At 37.8% G+C, this 16,843-nt stretch overlaps 1 protein-coding gene across 1 annotated transcript; it reads left to right on the plus strand.

Moving 5' to 3' along the window:
- Positions 1 to 3,048: 3,048 nt before the first annotated feature.
- LOC128741686 (arrestin domain-containing protein 17) lies at positions 3,049 to 16,059 on the plus strand. Its single transcript, XM_053837649.1, has 3 exons — positions 3,049 to 3,500; positions 13,900 to 14,877; positions 14,944 to 16,059. Exons 1-3 carry the CDS (start codon positions 3,386 to 3,388, stop codon positions 15,093 to 15,095), a joined length of 1,245 nt encoding a protein of 414 aa, XP_053693624.1. The 5' UTR covers positions 3,049 to 3,385; the 3' UTR covers positions 15,096 to 16,059.
- Positions 16,060 to 16,843: the final 784 nt, after the last annotated feature.

Here is a 16,843-nt window from a genome sequence, read left to right on the forward strand (position 1 = left end):
ACTGCTACTGGACTGGACGCCACAAAGGACAAAGCATCAAGGGCAAGCGAAAGTCACGCTCGAGTCGTGCAGGTCTGCAGTTCCCGGTCAGTCGTATTCATCGGCTGGTGAGGAAAGAAAACTATTGAAGCTGGAGCTGGCTGCCGTCATGGAATAGTTAACTGCGAAAGTGCTGCTCACGACAACAATAAGACCAGAATTATCCCACGTCGCTTTCAGCTGGCCACCTGGACTGGCATTTTATCGTGACTCATGACTATACACGAACGGCTTCGTCGATCGCATAGCTGCTGTGGCTTTCCAGTTGGTTCGTTGCAACAAGCCGTTTACCGAAAAGAAAATTACGTTAAGTGCGTTAGTGCAAGTTTATTGCAAGCTGGAGTTATGATAATCAAACAATCGGTTCTTTTAAGGACCGCACAACAATTGAAGAGTTCCAGTTAATACGATAATAACACAGGCAACGAGGGAAAAGTTGAATTTTTCGCCGTTGCGGACGACCAACAAATGGCGGGAATAAGTTTTCTGGTCACGGACGACATTTTCTACCACTTCCAAAACGTCTGCAGCTTGTAAATCAGTGTTCTTCTTTTGTAAGCCACAGAAAAGTTTTGCGTAATATTTTCAGTTTTTTGAAAACTAGCGCGAACCGTGTACTGATTACCAGAAGAAAAGCACTATTCAACGCAGAAACAGATCATGAAAATTGATTTGATTGTTTGGTTTAGTGTGACTGATTCGTTTTAATAAAATAAATTTGATCAATTCATAGAAATAACTCCTAAATCTGTTGAGGATTGAACGTATACGATGTTCCTACTTTCATAAACGCTATGTACAACGCATGTAGCATGTATAATGAAGAATTGTATTGTTACATACATGGATACATCCTACTATCGCTACAAATAGACTTACGTAGTCCTACGTCACCTATACGGTCGTGTCTTGTGCACAACCCCTCTGATTTATAGTTACTATATATATAGTTCGGCGGATAGAAAACCAGGCGAATCGGAATTCCTGATTTTTGAAATTATGGAGAAATGAGTAGGGTTTCACAGAAAATAATCGCTAGCGGGTGCTAAAAATGACTAGTTCCATGAAAATAAAGTGTGTTTATTAACATTACTCCTGAGGAACGTGCTGCTCGAGCCAAAGAAAAAAAAAAAAAAAAAAAAAACATTACTCCTACGATTCGAATTTTGTAAAACGTATGGCTCCGCTTTTGACGTTTGATTGGCTCCCGATTTTTATATCCGCCGAACTATATATTTAGTAACTATACTCTGATTTTTCTCATAAATCATACTTCAAAAATATTGCCACTATTCAAGTTTTGGCTACTTACACTTGAACCTAAACTGTAGGTACACTTCGAAAATCATACCAAGCCCAAGTTCAAACATGTTGCAAGATTGCGGTATCATATTTTGCGACTTTTTCTAATGATCAAGTTCAATGAGCTGTTCCAGGAAAGGGAGAGCGTCTTTCGTATAGAAACACTCTTTATATTTTACTCCCGGTATGGTGATTAACATTCGTCACATGCCTCTCACACTGAGGATTCAGGTTTAAATCCAAACCCCGCAGAAGTCACGAATGACGAATGAATGACTTAACTGACTGTAATGAAATGAGCGAAGTAAAGCCATGGGTACAAACATCCTTAAGAACTTGATCCTTCTTTATCGACACACTTCGCAGCCGTAGTACAGGAAAACTACGGGGCTAGTGTACAGATCCTATTGACTCAATAGCGGCACCGCTTAGTCGAGATTCAAACCTACGACGACTGGCTTTGTTAGACCAGCATCGTACCCCGGAGCTAACTGGGCGGGTAATGAAATGACTATAATCAAAACAAACGGAAAGTATACAAGGCAAAAAATTTCGTCATGATTCACAGCTATTATAGACAACAGAGAACATTTAAAAATAATTTTTTTAACAAAGAATGACCATTTTTTATTTGCGAACTTTTCTAGAACCGAAAAAATTGAGCAAAATGACATAAAAATTAGCTAAAACTTTTTTAATGCTGAAAATTATGCATGCTAAATGAAATAAAAATAATTAATTTAACGATAAATACGAAAATATTTGAAAAATTTACATTTATGGAAATACTATTAAGCTGTACTTTTCGTAGTTAGTTCGTAATTATTTTTTCAAACTGATTTTTAGGTTCCTCATCATGCTTGCATTAGCGTACTCCATTCGGTGGTGTACAACTTCGACAACAAACCACCACTTACAAACACAAACACAAACAGAATGAAGCCGCTCCGAACTGTATCCCTGCTGCTCGAGTGAGGTATAACTGTATAACTCGTATAACAGAAAAACTTGCATTATCTTCCTCTTCAACGGGAAAGGTTACAAAATTGGCCAAAATGTGAGTTTTATGAGTTTATCGAAATTATTTATTTATGCCTTTATGACGTTTTAACCAATTATAATAATTAGATAGGTTAGGAAGAAAGACGTATTTGTTGATTATGCTGGTAAATAAAACAAAACGAAACAAGCTACATGTACCCATGGCAACATCAGCACGTGATCATTAAGGTGAAATTATTCGTCATCGATTCTTCGAAAGCAAATTCGAAAGCAGTTCTTTTTTTTGTTTGAACAAAAATTTTGTTCATGAAAATATATTCGCGGTGTTCAGATTGACAAGAAAAATGCAGTGAATATATTTTTACAAAGAGAACCCCGCTGTTGGGACCAAAAACTGCTTGCGAAATTTGGCTCTCCGACGAAACGTTAAAGGCTGCCAATTTCCCTTTAACACACCAAATTTTAAAAACTCAGTTAAATTGTATATTCAATTAACTTATTGACTGAATGAGTTTCATAATCCAAAATAGGTATTCTCCAACATAAAATGTTCAATAAAAATTAGTTGCTTACTTTTGGGGGGATTGAAATATTTTCCTGTGCGGTGTGGCTTTTCCTTTTCTGACACATGAGCATGACATACCAACTGACAGTGACTGTCTGTGTCTTCTGGTACAGGCAGCCGCAGCAGAGCAGAGCTGAACGCGAACCGATTTACTGTCAGTCAGTAGTGTGTAGGCGACAGCAAAGCAAAATAGTGATACTTCGACAATTTATTCATCATTTTATTGGCAAAAAATAACCATCATAAAAAAAATAAGCAGCTCATTTTCATTCATCGTCATAAAGTCAGCGGCTGTTTTTGTAGTGTGATAAATACCTCTATTGGTGCATAATAATAGGTGTAGTACGGAGTGGTGCAACCTCCTCTCCTCGCTGGTGGTCCCCCGAAAAACGAAGTGCACTCGTGTGTGAGAAGTGTGTCAGCCTCGGCAGTCAGCAGTAAGGCAGTAAGGAGGAAACAAACGGGGTACCTACCGGGATGGGCCTTAAAGACTGTCTGATAGAACTAGACAATCCTTGGAATACGTATTATGCCGGTCAAACCGTTAATGGAAAAGTTACATTCACCTTCGATTCGCCGAAAAAAATTCGAGGTAATCATCGCATGTCGACGCAAGCAAACTGATCTGAAGTGAAGTTAGGAGTTAAGACAGACGATTTAGAATATATGCCTTAAATAGCATTTAGATGACATCATCGGGGCGAATGGGTTCTTCGCTCTAACAAACGGAAAGTCTGCACACTGCGGAAACCATAATCAGTTGTTAATAAATTTAGAGGCCACGGCCTTTAGTTTTTCTTGCTTCGATTATAGTCAGTGTCGAGTTTGAAAAACATTTTTTTAACTTCCTTGGCAGCCTTAAAACTGTCAAGTGATGATTCATGACGGAATTTCTACTTGAAACTGCACTAAACCATAACGGAAGCTTATCACGAGCAAATTTTTGGATTCCGGGCAACGCCTTTGGTTGTTCGATAATAATCAATCGTATATCTTCCAATTTTGGCAGATTGATTGATGGCAAGGCATAGATAAAAGAATCAAATAAAACCACGGCCCGGCCCACACTTGCGTGTGTGATCAAACACTTTCGTACGTAGCAACATTTTGTATGCATATTACACAGCAAACTCGCTTGGTCTTCGAGTGAGTGATAAAATATATTGTTGAGAATATAAATAAACTTCTTCTCACACCGAAAAACGCGCTCAAGTGTGTGTCCATTTTGGCAGCCAGCAAACCGCCGAATCTCTAATTGTCGGCTGGCGCTACATCTACTACATACTAGCACTGGCGGGCGTGTCCAGGGTGGGGCACGTGCCCCAGCTTCTCTTTAACATACTTTAACATAAAACGAAATAATTCCCGAAACCCAGTTTTTAATTTAATCTGCTACTAGGTATTTTTGCAATACATAAATTAATTGCCTAAAAATAGTTTAAGATTCGAAAATTACGTATGAAGAAGGATGGCTTGTTTGGTTGCCAATCTCATGCAAACTCCACTGCAATCGTCGAGTAAATTTTTTTGAATTGAAGTCAAAAAGACATTATTGAGGGCACCATAATTTGTTGCTTTATTAAAATTTGCAACTTGGAAAGTTACTGTTACAGGGGTTTTTTAAGTACAAAAACTGTAATAGTGACTTAAGAAAATATTTTCTGCACTGTCGTGACTAAGCAATTTCTCGATTTATTTGACGATTTTTGTGTTAATTCATTAAAAATTTGCCTACAAATATGCCCTCTCAAATGAACTTCGCCACGACATGCCAGGCAGCAACTCGCCGCTTCCGGTACCATCACCTTCAACGCCTTTGCCGATTGTCTTCGTTAGGGAAGGTGGCGAAAGTTTATTGCTATTCTGCTACTGAACGGACGGCGAGGCCCGTTCACGACGTTCTTTGCTAAAGGAGAAACCTAAACTAATGTCCGGCATAGCTCGGGAAGCCAAGAAAAGGAAAACTCCGGCATCATCGCTAAGTAATTCTCTCAAATCCCAATCAGTCCTGATAAGGCTACCAACGAAGATAAAAAAGTTTTCTCCGCTTGCATATTATAAAAGTTATTGTTACATTTTGCCCACTATCGCCACAATAGTCCTTTTTTATAATAGTAGTTTTTTTGCAATCAACGGAAAGGACGGTAGAAGCAAGTTATGAAACAAAGAGGTTGATAGGATCCAAACAGAATGAAACCAGACCAGAAGATGGTTCCTTTAGTCCCCGAAATGTTATTCTCATGCAAACTCCGCGGCCATCGTCAAGTATTTTATTTTAAAGTCAAGAAATCATCACTAGTTTTATTGAAATCTCTAAATCAACAAGTAACAGTGAAATCTTAGAAATTCTTACAAAGATCCCTGCTTTTAGCATTAAATAAGAGACGAATTGTTCTACATTCATAGTCCTACGTCAAGCCTGCGCCCGTACCACTAGGTACAGACCCTTCTACTTTTTCGTTTCCACTTTTCGTAGTCTTCAACTCTTTTCATTCTCGTTTTTCGTCTTCGTCTGTACCGTTTTCCGTTTTTTCTGTCTGAAGTCCAGTTTTTCCATCTTTGCTCCCTTTTTATTGCCTCCTCTTTTCCTTTCCTTTCCGGTTATTCTTTTTTATCTCCCGTTTCCCATCTTTTTCTCTTCTGTTTTACCCTTTCCTTTAGTCCGTTTTGCCTGTTTTCCTTTTTCTGTTTCATTGTCCCGTTGTTTTTTGTCCTATTCTATTGGGTTTCTTTTGTCTTTCTCGTTATTCTTTTTTTCCATTTTGGTTTCTCTTGTTTTCTGGTCCATTTCTTATGTCGTTTACCCTTTCACTTTTCCTTTTTCTGCACACTGTCTCCTCTTTTTCTATTTTTTTCTCTTTTGTGTCTTCCGTTTTTAATTTTTTTCTGAGTCCTTAATTCTTTCTGTTTTGTTTTTCCCCATTTTCAGATCCGTTTCTCCTCTTTTCCAGTTTCGTTCTTTGTCATTTACTACCCGTTTCGACTTTTTTCTTTTTATTATTCTTTTTCCGTTGTCCGTTCGTTCGTTTTTTTTCTTTCGTCTGTTCCGTTCTTCGTATTATGCTTTTTCTCCTTTCCTGTCACGGACTGTTTTTCTTTTCAGTTTATCCTTTTTGTCTCCTGTTTTCATTTTTCTCCAGTTTTTTCACTTTTACTGCTCTGTTCTTGTTTCTCCATTCTTCGGCTTTAGTGAGTGTTTTCTATTTTCCTTTTGCACCTTCCATCTCGTTTCTCTCCACTTTTGTCAAGTTTGCTCTCTATTTCTGTTCAGTTTATCCTCATTTTCTTTCTTGTTTTCTTCGTTTTTTTTTGGTTTCTTCCTTCTTCTTTTCACTTTTTCTTCTTTTGTCTTCCGTTCTTCATCTTTTTTCGTCCAGTCTCCATGTTTTCCTTCTTTTTCTCTTTCGTTTTCTTCTTTTCCACTTTGTTTTATCTTTATGTCTCGTTTTTCCTCTTTTTAAATGCCAGTTTTTGTTCTTTTCTCTCTCGCGTTCTTCCTCTTTTTGTAACCAGTTTCTACAGCTTTTGGCACGAAATTGACAAAAATTTCATGTGACAACGTAGTTTTTCTACTTTTCTTCAGACTTTTCCACTTTAATTTAAAATTGAACTTAGAAAAGGGAAAATTTATTTATTTGACCAGTAAATTAGAAACTGCGGACTTCTAGGTTACAGAAATTATTTTGTTTTGCAACAACTTTTACAGAGACGGTAGAGCACGTGCCTCAGCATGGACATGCCATTGCTTGCCAGATCTAATATCAAGTCCAATTCGAACTTTGATTTTACGACCAACTTCAAGCATAAATTCAAGTCCGGTTTGCTATTTTAAGTAAAGTGATATAAAACTTCAAAGAAAAATCGGGAAATTATGTTTTCTGTCAAATGAAATTTTTTTGAAATATCCACGAACCAAAGTACCAAACAGCATCGTAAAGCAAACAGTTTCTCAAGAAAATGTAAGTAAATTTGCTTAGAAATTATTGACAGATGGAATACAGTAGGATTTAGAATTTGGCATGCCTCGATTTTGGCAACAAAAATATCCGTTTTTGGCAACACAAAATATTTCCCTTACAAAAATATGCTTAAATGTCAGTCAGTTTCCGCATACATGCTTTAAATGACGGAAAAATTATGCCCGCAGTGTGTTCATGAAAAAAAGTTTGCTATTATAGAATATTTCGAGCAATAATATTTTTATTGCCGTAGGACTACGTCTTACCGCAGGTCGCCAAAAACTTACTTGCACCGCACGAATAGCTCTTGGCGGACTTTTCAAGCATAAAATGATTGCAATCGTTGCTTAATAATATTTACTCAATTTCTAACGCATTTACATTCAATTTTTTCATATCAAAATCTCGATCTCGATTTTGGCACGGTTTCGATTTTGGCAACATAGGAGACAGGCATTTGTTGCCAAATTTTAAATCCAACTGTACCATTGGATCCGTCTCCTGCTGCTCCTGGAAGAAAAAAAACGGAAAAGGTCGGGGAGGGGGTAATCGTGATAAATCTGGATAAACGCAATCATAATAATCATAATCAACGTAATCGTGATAAATCTGGATAAAAGCAAAAGAAAAACTGAAACAGGCGAGAGAGAAAAATAAGAGAAATTGACGTGACAAAACAGAAGAAAAAAAAACTTTCAAAAAATCGTGACAGAATGGAACGGAAGATGAAACGTAAAAAGATATGAATATGAAAACCAAGATAACGGAAAAAGAAAAGAAACGAGACAAAAAAGACTAAACAGACAAAGGGGAATAACGAATGAAAAAACAGTAAAAATTTAGGAAAAAGATAAAGCAGAAGCAAAAACGGAACAAAAAGACGAAATAACGAGATAAAAAAAGAGAAAAAGAAAAGATGAAAAAAAGTCGAAAGGGAATAGAAAAGAGAACAGGTCTACAAACGGGGGAAAACGAAAAACGCAACACAGGAAAAGGGTGGAAAACGGGACAGGAAGAGAAGAAAAACGAACACATACAGAGAAAACAGCAGACAGACAAAAGCAAAAACAAAAGAGAAATTGGAGGAAAACGAGACAAGAAAGGGAATACGGAACAGAAAACAAGAGAAACCAGAAGGGAAAACAAGAATAATAAGAGAGAAAATGACCGTATTGGACCAAGAACGGGAAAATGGTACAGAAAAAGCAGAAAAAATAAACAGGAAAATCCGATTATAGTAAAAGCACTGACGAACTGACATGACACATAGAAGAAAATCCTTTAAAAACCATCGTCCTACACATTTTGCTTGCACACTAGCACCCTCTGTTATGCATGTTGCGGAGTAGCTTGCATTTGCAGGGTTTTATGCTGTAGGGTTTTTACATTTGTATGGTTTTATACTGAAATCTTTAAGCAACACCCGCGCGCCCCGTGTTGTGGCCATGTTGCGAAACATCATTTTTTGAAAAATGTGTGGTTTTCGATTGAACGATGTAATTAGCGAGAGTGTCTCGTCTGTTTGTCTGTGGTAAAAGGCAAAACAGAAAAGCAAAAGACGAATGGGAGATAAACAATGAAACACCGGAAAGAGAAGAGAAATAAGGGAGCCAAAAATAGAAATTAAACTAGAAAAGACGAAAAACGAGGCATTAAAAGGAGGACAATGGTACAGACGAAAACATACGAAAAATAAGAAAACTTGAAACGAAAAAAAGGGAAGAATAATAACAAAAAACGAGTGAAAAGCATGAGGAAACAGGACTGAAAATAAGAAAAAACGGAACAGTAAACAAAGAAAAACGGGACAATGAAACCGTAACGACATGGGACAGACAAAAAAAGTAGATTTTCTTAGCAATTTTACAGATGTATTACCGTTGGATCCGTCTCCTGTTGCTCCGGGAGAAAAAAACACAGAAAAAAGCAGCGGGGAAAAGCGTGACAAAAGCTGAAAAGTACTAGAAAAGTAAGTAGATAATCACGAAAGAGAAAAATAAGAAAACCAAGAAAACGGTAGAAACAAAAGGAAAAAGAGGACAAAAAACATAAGACTTGAACGAAAAAGAAAAATAAGTAAAACGATAAAGAAAACTAGGACAAAGAGAAAGAAACTAAGGACAAACTGGACCGAAGAGAAAAAAATACGGAACAAAAAATGCGAAAACCAAGATTGAAAAGGAGGAAAAGAAAAAGAAAAAATACGGGAGCAGGAAATTTGAGAAACGAGAACAGAAAAACTGAAACTGAAACTATCTAATAGAAGGTGCGGCTGTAACTTAATTGCCAAAACACTCGGGTACAACCGAAAGAGTGTGCGTTGGAGTCCTACCTGTCATTGAACGACCTTATATATGTTTGACCTCATTAAGAACCCCACAATTCGCCCCCACCTCAGAATTCGCCTACCCATTGGTATTTCCGTGAATTAAACCAAGCATAGTCAGATTATAGGTTGTTAGTTTAATTTACGTTGAATTTAACTTTATTTTCAGTTATTTGAACAAAATTGGTTGTGTTATTTTATGTATTTCTATGATTTCATGTGGTTTAAAAAATTGGTATTATATTTAGGGCGCGATTTTTCCATTTCCAAGAATATGCACATAAAATAACTTGGAGGAAACGTAATGGAATAATATATCTCCTTGCACTTTTTTCGCATTATTTTGGTTACATCTGGTTTAAATTTCATATTCGTGCTTTTATTTTGATATTTTATCTTAATTCTGTTGAAAAAAAAAACATTTATACACTGGGCGAAAACTGGGTACCGTAAATCATATTTACAGCGTGAACGATTTTTTGCCCTATCAAAAGCAGACAACAAGGGAATAAACTTTGATGATTAGATAAAATACTTCGATTATATCATGAAATCTCTAATATCGTAGCATTATAAACCCGGTCTAATAAAAAATGCATGTTAAGAATTCCAAGGTATGCCAAAAAGTATCCTGGTTCAGTAGGTAAGATGGGCATGGTTTCCAGTTGCTGCAAACCGCATACCCGGAAGTAAACCCGCATACCCTTTTACTGATTTACTGAACAATTTTTTTTCTTTACCTTTTTATTGACTCTACAGCAGTTTGACTTACTTATTTCTTAAGGAAAAGGTTAGGTTGTGGGCTCGAGTCTCACCTTCAGTAATTCAATAATGATAGCCAAATATTAAGATTTTCCAGTTCATCTAATTTTTTAATTTTTTACAAGAAACGCTTACTCTTTCCCAAAAAATTACTGAATGATGATATACGTAATCATTACACAAGGTTATTTGATCTATTAACAAAATCATTGTACCATTCCGTATGCTCTGAATTGTATTCATTCGCCCACATATCAATAGTGAAAATGAATCAAAAAATAACCAGAAGAACCAACAGGACCATTCATTTTTAATATCATTGACAAGTGTTAAAAGTCTTATTTTACTGCATTGAAAATAAGCTTTTTCTAAAAACCTAACTTCTTTATATTTTTATTTCTTACCGCATCAGGTATCAGGAGACAATTAGTTTATTTCAATTTAGATTTACATTCTACGAATTCCTGATTCAAATTGATTTTCATTTTAAGCACTTGATACACATAATCTTAACGTTAAATACTAGTAACAACAATCCTAGCAAAAAATTGAAGTTATAGGGGAATTTGCAACGAATAATAAGTGGGCGAATTTCGGGTCGCTGTGGGCGAAATGTGGTGCTAGAGGTTCCTGCTCAAACCTGAGTATTTTGCTATCAAATTTGAATTTTCTTTATTCCGAATAGCCGAAATAGATAAAATATTAATATATAGTCATACTTCACTAAGTTCGGGTCTGATTTTAGAAGAATATGGCGATTTATTGATTTTACAACATAAAAACCTGATAAAACAGGCGAATTCTGGGGTTGTTACCCTATCAATATTTTCCAATATCAACCAGTTTACCATTCTTCTCACCAAGCGCTCCTCCACTTTATGAAAAAAGTGGAAAATGGAAAGAAAAACAACGTAAACGACGGAGGACAAACGGGATAAAATGGAAAAGAAAAAAAAACAGAACGTGATAAAAAAGAAAGAAAGGAACATTTAATAAGGGGAAGGACGGAACAGATGAAAAAACGAAGAGCCAAAGAAGAAGATAATGTGACAGAAGAAAAACGAAACAGAAAAAGATGAAAAACGGAAGAAAAAAACTGAGAAAACTAGTCAAGAAACGAAAAACGGAAGAGAATATAACAAAACCAAAAGGCAAATAAAGAATAAAGAGAAAAAGAAAAACTGATAAGGGAAACGAGATAAATGGAAAAAAAAAGTCGTACGGGATACTAAAGGAGAAAGAATAGCAAGACAAAATGCGAATGGGAATGGGACAGAAAGGGTCAAAAGAAAATGGTAGAACAGGAGAGAAAAAAACTAAAAACGGGAGTTCAAAACGGAAAACCGAAAAGCAACGGAAAAAAGGAAGGCAAAAAGAGAATAAATGTGACAGAAAAGAAGAAGAAAGAAGGCATCTAAAAGGAGAAAAACGGAACGGACGAAAACGTAAAACAAGTTTGGGAAAGACGAAAACTGGAAACGAAAAACGAAAAAAGAGAAGAGAAAAGACGAAACACGGGAAAGAAAATTACAAAAAGATTAGAGCAAAAACTAAGAAAACTGTACAAACATGAGAAAAAACTGAACAAAACATGGGAAAACGGAATTGGAAGAGAAATAAAAAGAAATAGAAACGAGGTAAGACGTGGGAGAGAGTAAATCGAAAAATGTCAATCCTAATTACAAACAAAACTTTGTGTCCATTTCAAATTCAACTTTAATTAAATGTCCAATGTCGAGTTAAATTTCGAGTCCAGTTTAAAAAAATTTAAACTTTTCTTTTAAGACCGATTTCTAATGTCTAATTCCAAGTAAAACGTCTAGTCCAAATTACTTCAAATTTCAGTAAATATGTCCAGTTCAATTTCATGGGATCATCATCTCATCAATTCAACAAAATTTCAAGCCCAAATTTAATTCTAATTTAAGACCCTATGTCAAATCCGATTGCAAGTCCAAGCCTAATTTCTAGTTTAATTTCAACTTTGATTCTAAGTCCAATTGCACCCGAAAGTCTGACGTATTCAACCCAATCGGCCGGTATTACAAATAAGTTATAAACATTCAAATTCAAACTCAAACCATTTGTTACCGTTGCCGGTTCACTTTTTTTTGTTTACGGGGCTTTAACCGCTGAACGGTCATTCGCCCAAGAGGCCGGTTCACTGTTTCAACGTCTAAGTGATCTGATTTGGTTTACCAATCCGTTGTATGCGTTGGAGAAGCTCGCCGCATCTCGCTGTAGATTAACCGCGAGATGCCACAATCTGAGTTTGAATTTGAATGTTTATTACTTGTTTGTAAGTGAATTTTGTAATTTAAATTTCATACCAAGATTGTTAATTGTACTTTCTTTTTAAATAAATTAGTTCTGAGGATGGCCGAAACGTTAACGATTAGTTATAATTTAATGGTTTCACCAAGAAAAATCAATTTAAATCCGAAAAGAATAACCTACGGTGATTAAAGAAGACCACAAAACCAGGTCTTTGACAGGACGTCATAAGATGCTTATCGGTAATTAAAAACAGAACCCTGACAACATGTCATGTTTTCGTAGCAATGAAGTCTATTCTCAGTCACCTCACTGGACGACTGCTGGACTGCTCGATTGCTCAACTGGTTGACTAGACTATTCGACTAGACTGCTCGACTTGACAGCTCGGTTCAACTACTCGACTGGACAGCTTGATTTCAATGCTCGACTCAACTGTTCGACTTAAGCACTCAACCTGATTGCTCGACTCAACTGCACGATTAAACTGTTCCACTGGACTACTCGACTGAGCTGCTTGCTTTCACTGCTCGACTTAAACACTCGACCTGACTGCTTGACTTAAATGTTCGATTCGATTGCACGACTCAATTGCTCAACTATTCAACTGCTTGACTGGACTACGCGACTGAGCTACTCGATTCCACTGCTCGACCAAACTGCTTCATTCTGCTGGTCGACTGGACTGCTTGACTGAACAGTTTGATTCAACTGCTCGACTCAACTGTTCGACTCACCTGCTCAACTCGATTGCTTGTCGCGATATCATATGGTCGGTGTTAAATCAGACCGGACCAAGTCGCAAAATTTAAAAAAATGAGTTAATGACAGCAAACGATCAAGAATTTTCTGAGTAATATTTTACTCTAATCAAACTACATAAATATTGCAAACACCCAGTTATAAGATGGTTTTGAACGATTGATAGCTATAAACCATACAAAGTAGCAAACTTTGAATGCGTTTTTCTCGAAGTCAGAATTTTGTCACTTGGTTGTTGGTTCTGCCTGCCTGGGTTCGTGACAGAAAACGGACGGTTCCAAGCACCCCGCACAAAAGAGCCATTTTGCCCAACCATAGAATCAGCACAGAGGAGATAATTAGGGTTGCCAAGTGGCCGGTTTTTCACCAGCAAAGCCGGTGGCCGGTCAATCCTGCAAAAAGGCCGGTTTTCCGACATAGGAAGCCGGATTGGTAGTTTTTTCCTGATTTGTTAAATTTTCTGATAAATTTATCAGCAATCCTGAGCAGTGGATCATTGAAGATAGTCAGTTTTGCAGTCACAACACTTTGCTTCTGGCGGTAATATACATTAAATTGTCCATCAGCACCAGAAGCAACTAGTTGTCTTCTAGTATCTTCAATAATCCATGCAATGTTCGTTGAGGTTTCGATTCCACGACTACCTAAATAATAATAATTACCGCACATTACACATACCAGGCAAATCCTCTAGTAACATGCTACCACAACCCCCCACCCCCCGCAATTTGAAGGCAGGACCGACCGGCCGGTTTTTGAAATTCGACTTGGCAACCCTAGAGATAATGTTTTTATTCAGTTAAATAAAATCCAGTGCGAGCATAAAAACTATTTGTTTCAGTGATCGACGAGCTCAACAATAAATAATGTTTGAATTCATTAAACAAATGTCAACTATTCATCTACAGGTATCATCATAAAATTCAGCGGCGAAGCGGAAACCAAGTGGAGTCAGACGGAAACCAAAACCGACCAGGAGGGAAAGCAGTATGAATCGACGACCAACTTGACCGGTCAGGAGGAGTACTTCCAGATTCAGTATTACTTGTTGGGCGGAAAGAACAGCAATGAGATCGAACTGGGTGCGGGCACGCACGAGTATCCGTTTACGTGTGCTCTGCCGCCAACACTACCGTCCTCCTTCGAGGGAGAATGGGGCTTCGTCCGGTACACGATCAAGGTGACGCTGGACCGACCCTGGAAGTTCGACCAAGACATAAAGATGGCGTTTACCGTGATTTCGCCCGTCGATCTGAACCAGAATCCACGCGTGAAGGACCCATTCAAGCTGGAACAGGAGAAGACCTTCTGCTGCTTCTGTTGTGCTTCCGGACCGTTGAGCGTTATCGTGCACATTCCGGTGACCGGCTTTGTCTCCGGACAGACGATCCCATTGACCATCGAGTGCGACAATGCGAGTAACGTTGGCGTTGAGTCCATCAAACTTACGCTGCGCAAATTGTTGGCTTTCCACGTGCACACGCCGCGTCGTGAGACGAAGAAAAAGAAGGAAGTGATATCGGAGATTGCTGTGGGACCAGTTGAAGGCGGTAACAGTCAGACGTGGAATCAGCACATACAGATTCCGCCACTGCCACCGTCGAATCTGGTCAATTGTGGCATTATCGATGTGGACTACGACATCAAAATGGAAGCGGTGGTTTCCGGACCACACGCCAACCTGGACGGAAATATACCGATCGTTTTGGGTACCGTTCCGCTGACATCCTTCCAGCCGCCACCGCCGTACACCGACAATCCTCCGGAGACGGATCCTTCGATGCTACCAACGCAACCGGTTAGTCCAGCTAGCCCTCCGAACGGAGCTGGCGGTGCACTCGGCTGGAACATTGCCGACGGTGGGGATAGTCTGTATCCCAATATACGTAAGATTTCGGTCCATTACCAAGTGAGCCTTTCGAATAATCGTGATTATTTTTTTGGGTTTTCAGCACCTCCGACATTTGCGGAAGCCGCTTTCAAGGCACCGAATATCTCGAATAAAAATGATAGCGAGTTTACGCGTTTTGTGGGAGCTTCCGAGTATGCACCGCGCTATCCGACGTATGCTTTCACTCCTTCTGCACCACCGGCCAATCTCTAAATGGATCGTCCGGTGTCCCCGGCAATGGTGCAACCTTTGTGAACCTCAACAGATATTTGATTGGTTTCTCATTTGCTTCCTTCCCGGTAGCGTTATTTAGTTAACATCACTTTTTTTGTTACCCATAAAATATTTTTGTTATTTTCTTTATATTTGAACTAATTAAGAAAAAAAAAGCTAGTGTTTTAAACGATGCAAGTAAAAACGCACATTGCTCCAGCAGGAATTAATATTATGCGTTACTCTGATAAGGAATACATCGTATATATTTTAAGACTAACTCCAATCAACACTACCGTAATAAAATCACAACCATAATTAACCAACCATTAGCAACTACTTAGAAACTACTGAACATTATACGAATTATCTTACGCGTACAGCATTGAATTGAAGCAAAGCTTAAACAAAACTCGTATGACCACGTCCAGTCGTAGCATGTAATCTCTCGCCGGGAAAAACAACAAAACAACGCTGGACGCTTTTTCCCCTTAACCGGTTTCCATCCGACGAACTCAAACCGTGCAACCGTTTCAAGGAAAGATGCCAAACTTAAATTTACGAACGAAAGAAGAGAAACTAGAATACCATTCGAATGAAGAGTGCCTATTATCGTAGAGTTGTAAATCGAACAAAAAAACAAAACCTAGAATTTTACCAATCGCTTCCCATTGAGAATAAACAACCGCGTCAATTGTCGATTGTTGGTAAAGTTTGACCTGGCCTGGCCTGGTCTGGTCCGGAGGAGGTGAATAAAGATGATCGGAACAACATGGCAGCGCGAAAGTTACGCAAAATATTTTTATACATTTGATGGCAATGCTCGATTCCTAAAAAAATTAAAACAATATATTGAGCGAAAAAAAATAATCCACTATATACTAGCGATACATAAATAGTTGTTGCTTTTGCTTTCTTTTTTGTTTTGCTTCACTATAGTATATATTATATATGTGTATCAACTAAAAACATTTATAATTTGAATATTATATAACAAAATATAGCATTTTCGAAATGTTTTTCTTGGTAAGATGTTCATACTAAAATCGCCCTGAATTAAGTACCCCCCCCCCCCCCCCCCCCCCCGACGATTTCGCCGTATTAGACCCATTAGATTGTCTTTTAAAACCGGCATTGGATAGCAAAAAAAATTAAGATTCTACTTAGACGATCAGCGAGGAACTTTAGAGAGAAATAGCATTTGGTGGGAATAACACAGGTACAGTCAAAGCCGGGATTGCCTGAAAGTCATTATTGCTAATCAGAAATATGGAAAGAAAATGATGCTCTAGTATTCAAAGAAGGTTCCCGACTCAGCGACTTGCATGAATATATTTCTGAATCAACAAGGTAAGAATAAACGGGGAAATCTCGTACCAACCGCTTGTGTATTATTGATCATATGTAATTTTCGTTTAGAGTATTTTACTGGTAAAAGTAGGTATGGTTTGGAACCTCGGGGATGTATAGCGCCTTCTTTCGCTCTAATATAGATAGATGAAATCCATCAACTATCAAATTTTTTAGTATAGATCTTAAAAATGAACCTTGAGAAATAATTGAATAAATGTAGAGAAAGCAGATACTTAAAATTGTCCATGCGGTCAGCCGCACTAGTTTCCTATGTTCGAATCCCGCCTTACACCTGGTGTAAAAGATGCTCATCCTTTTAGTATTTTTATTTCGCAGGAACATTTAATCGTAGTTTCAAAATTCTTTCACACTACGCTGTCACAAGCCACCGTTTC

The sequence above is a fragment of the Sabethes cyaneus genome, chromosome 3 (genome assembly GCF_943734655.1).
Source record: "Sabethes cyaneus chromosome 3, idSabCyanKW18_F2, whole genome shotgun sequence".
Taxonomy (NCBI): Eukaryota; Metazoa; Arthropoda; class Insecta; order Diptera; family Culicidae; genus Sabethes; species Sabethes cyaneus.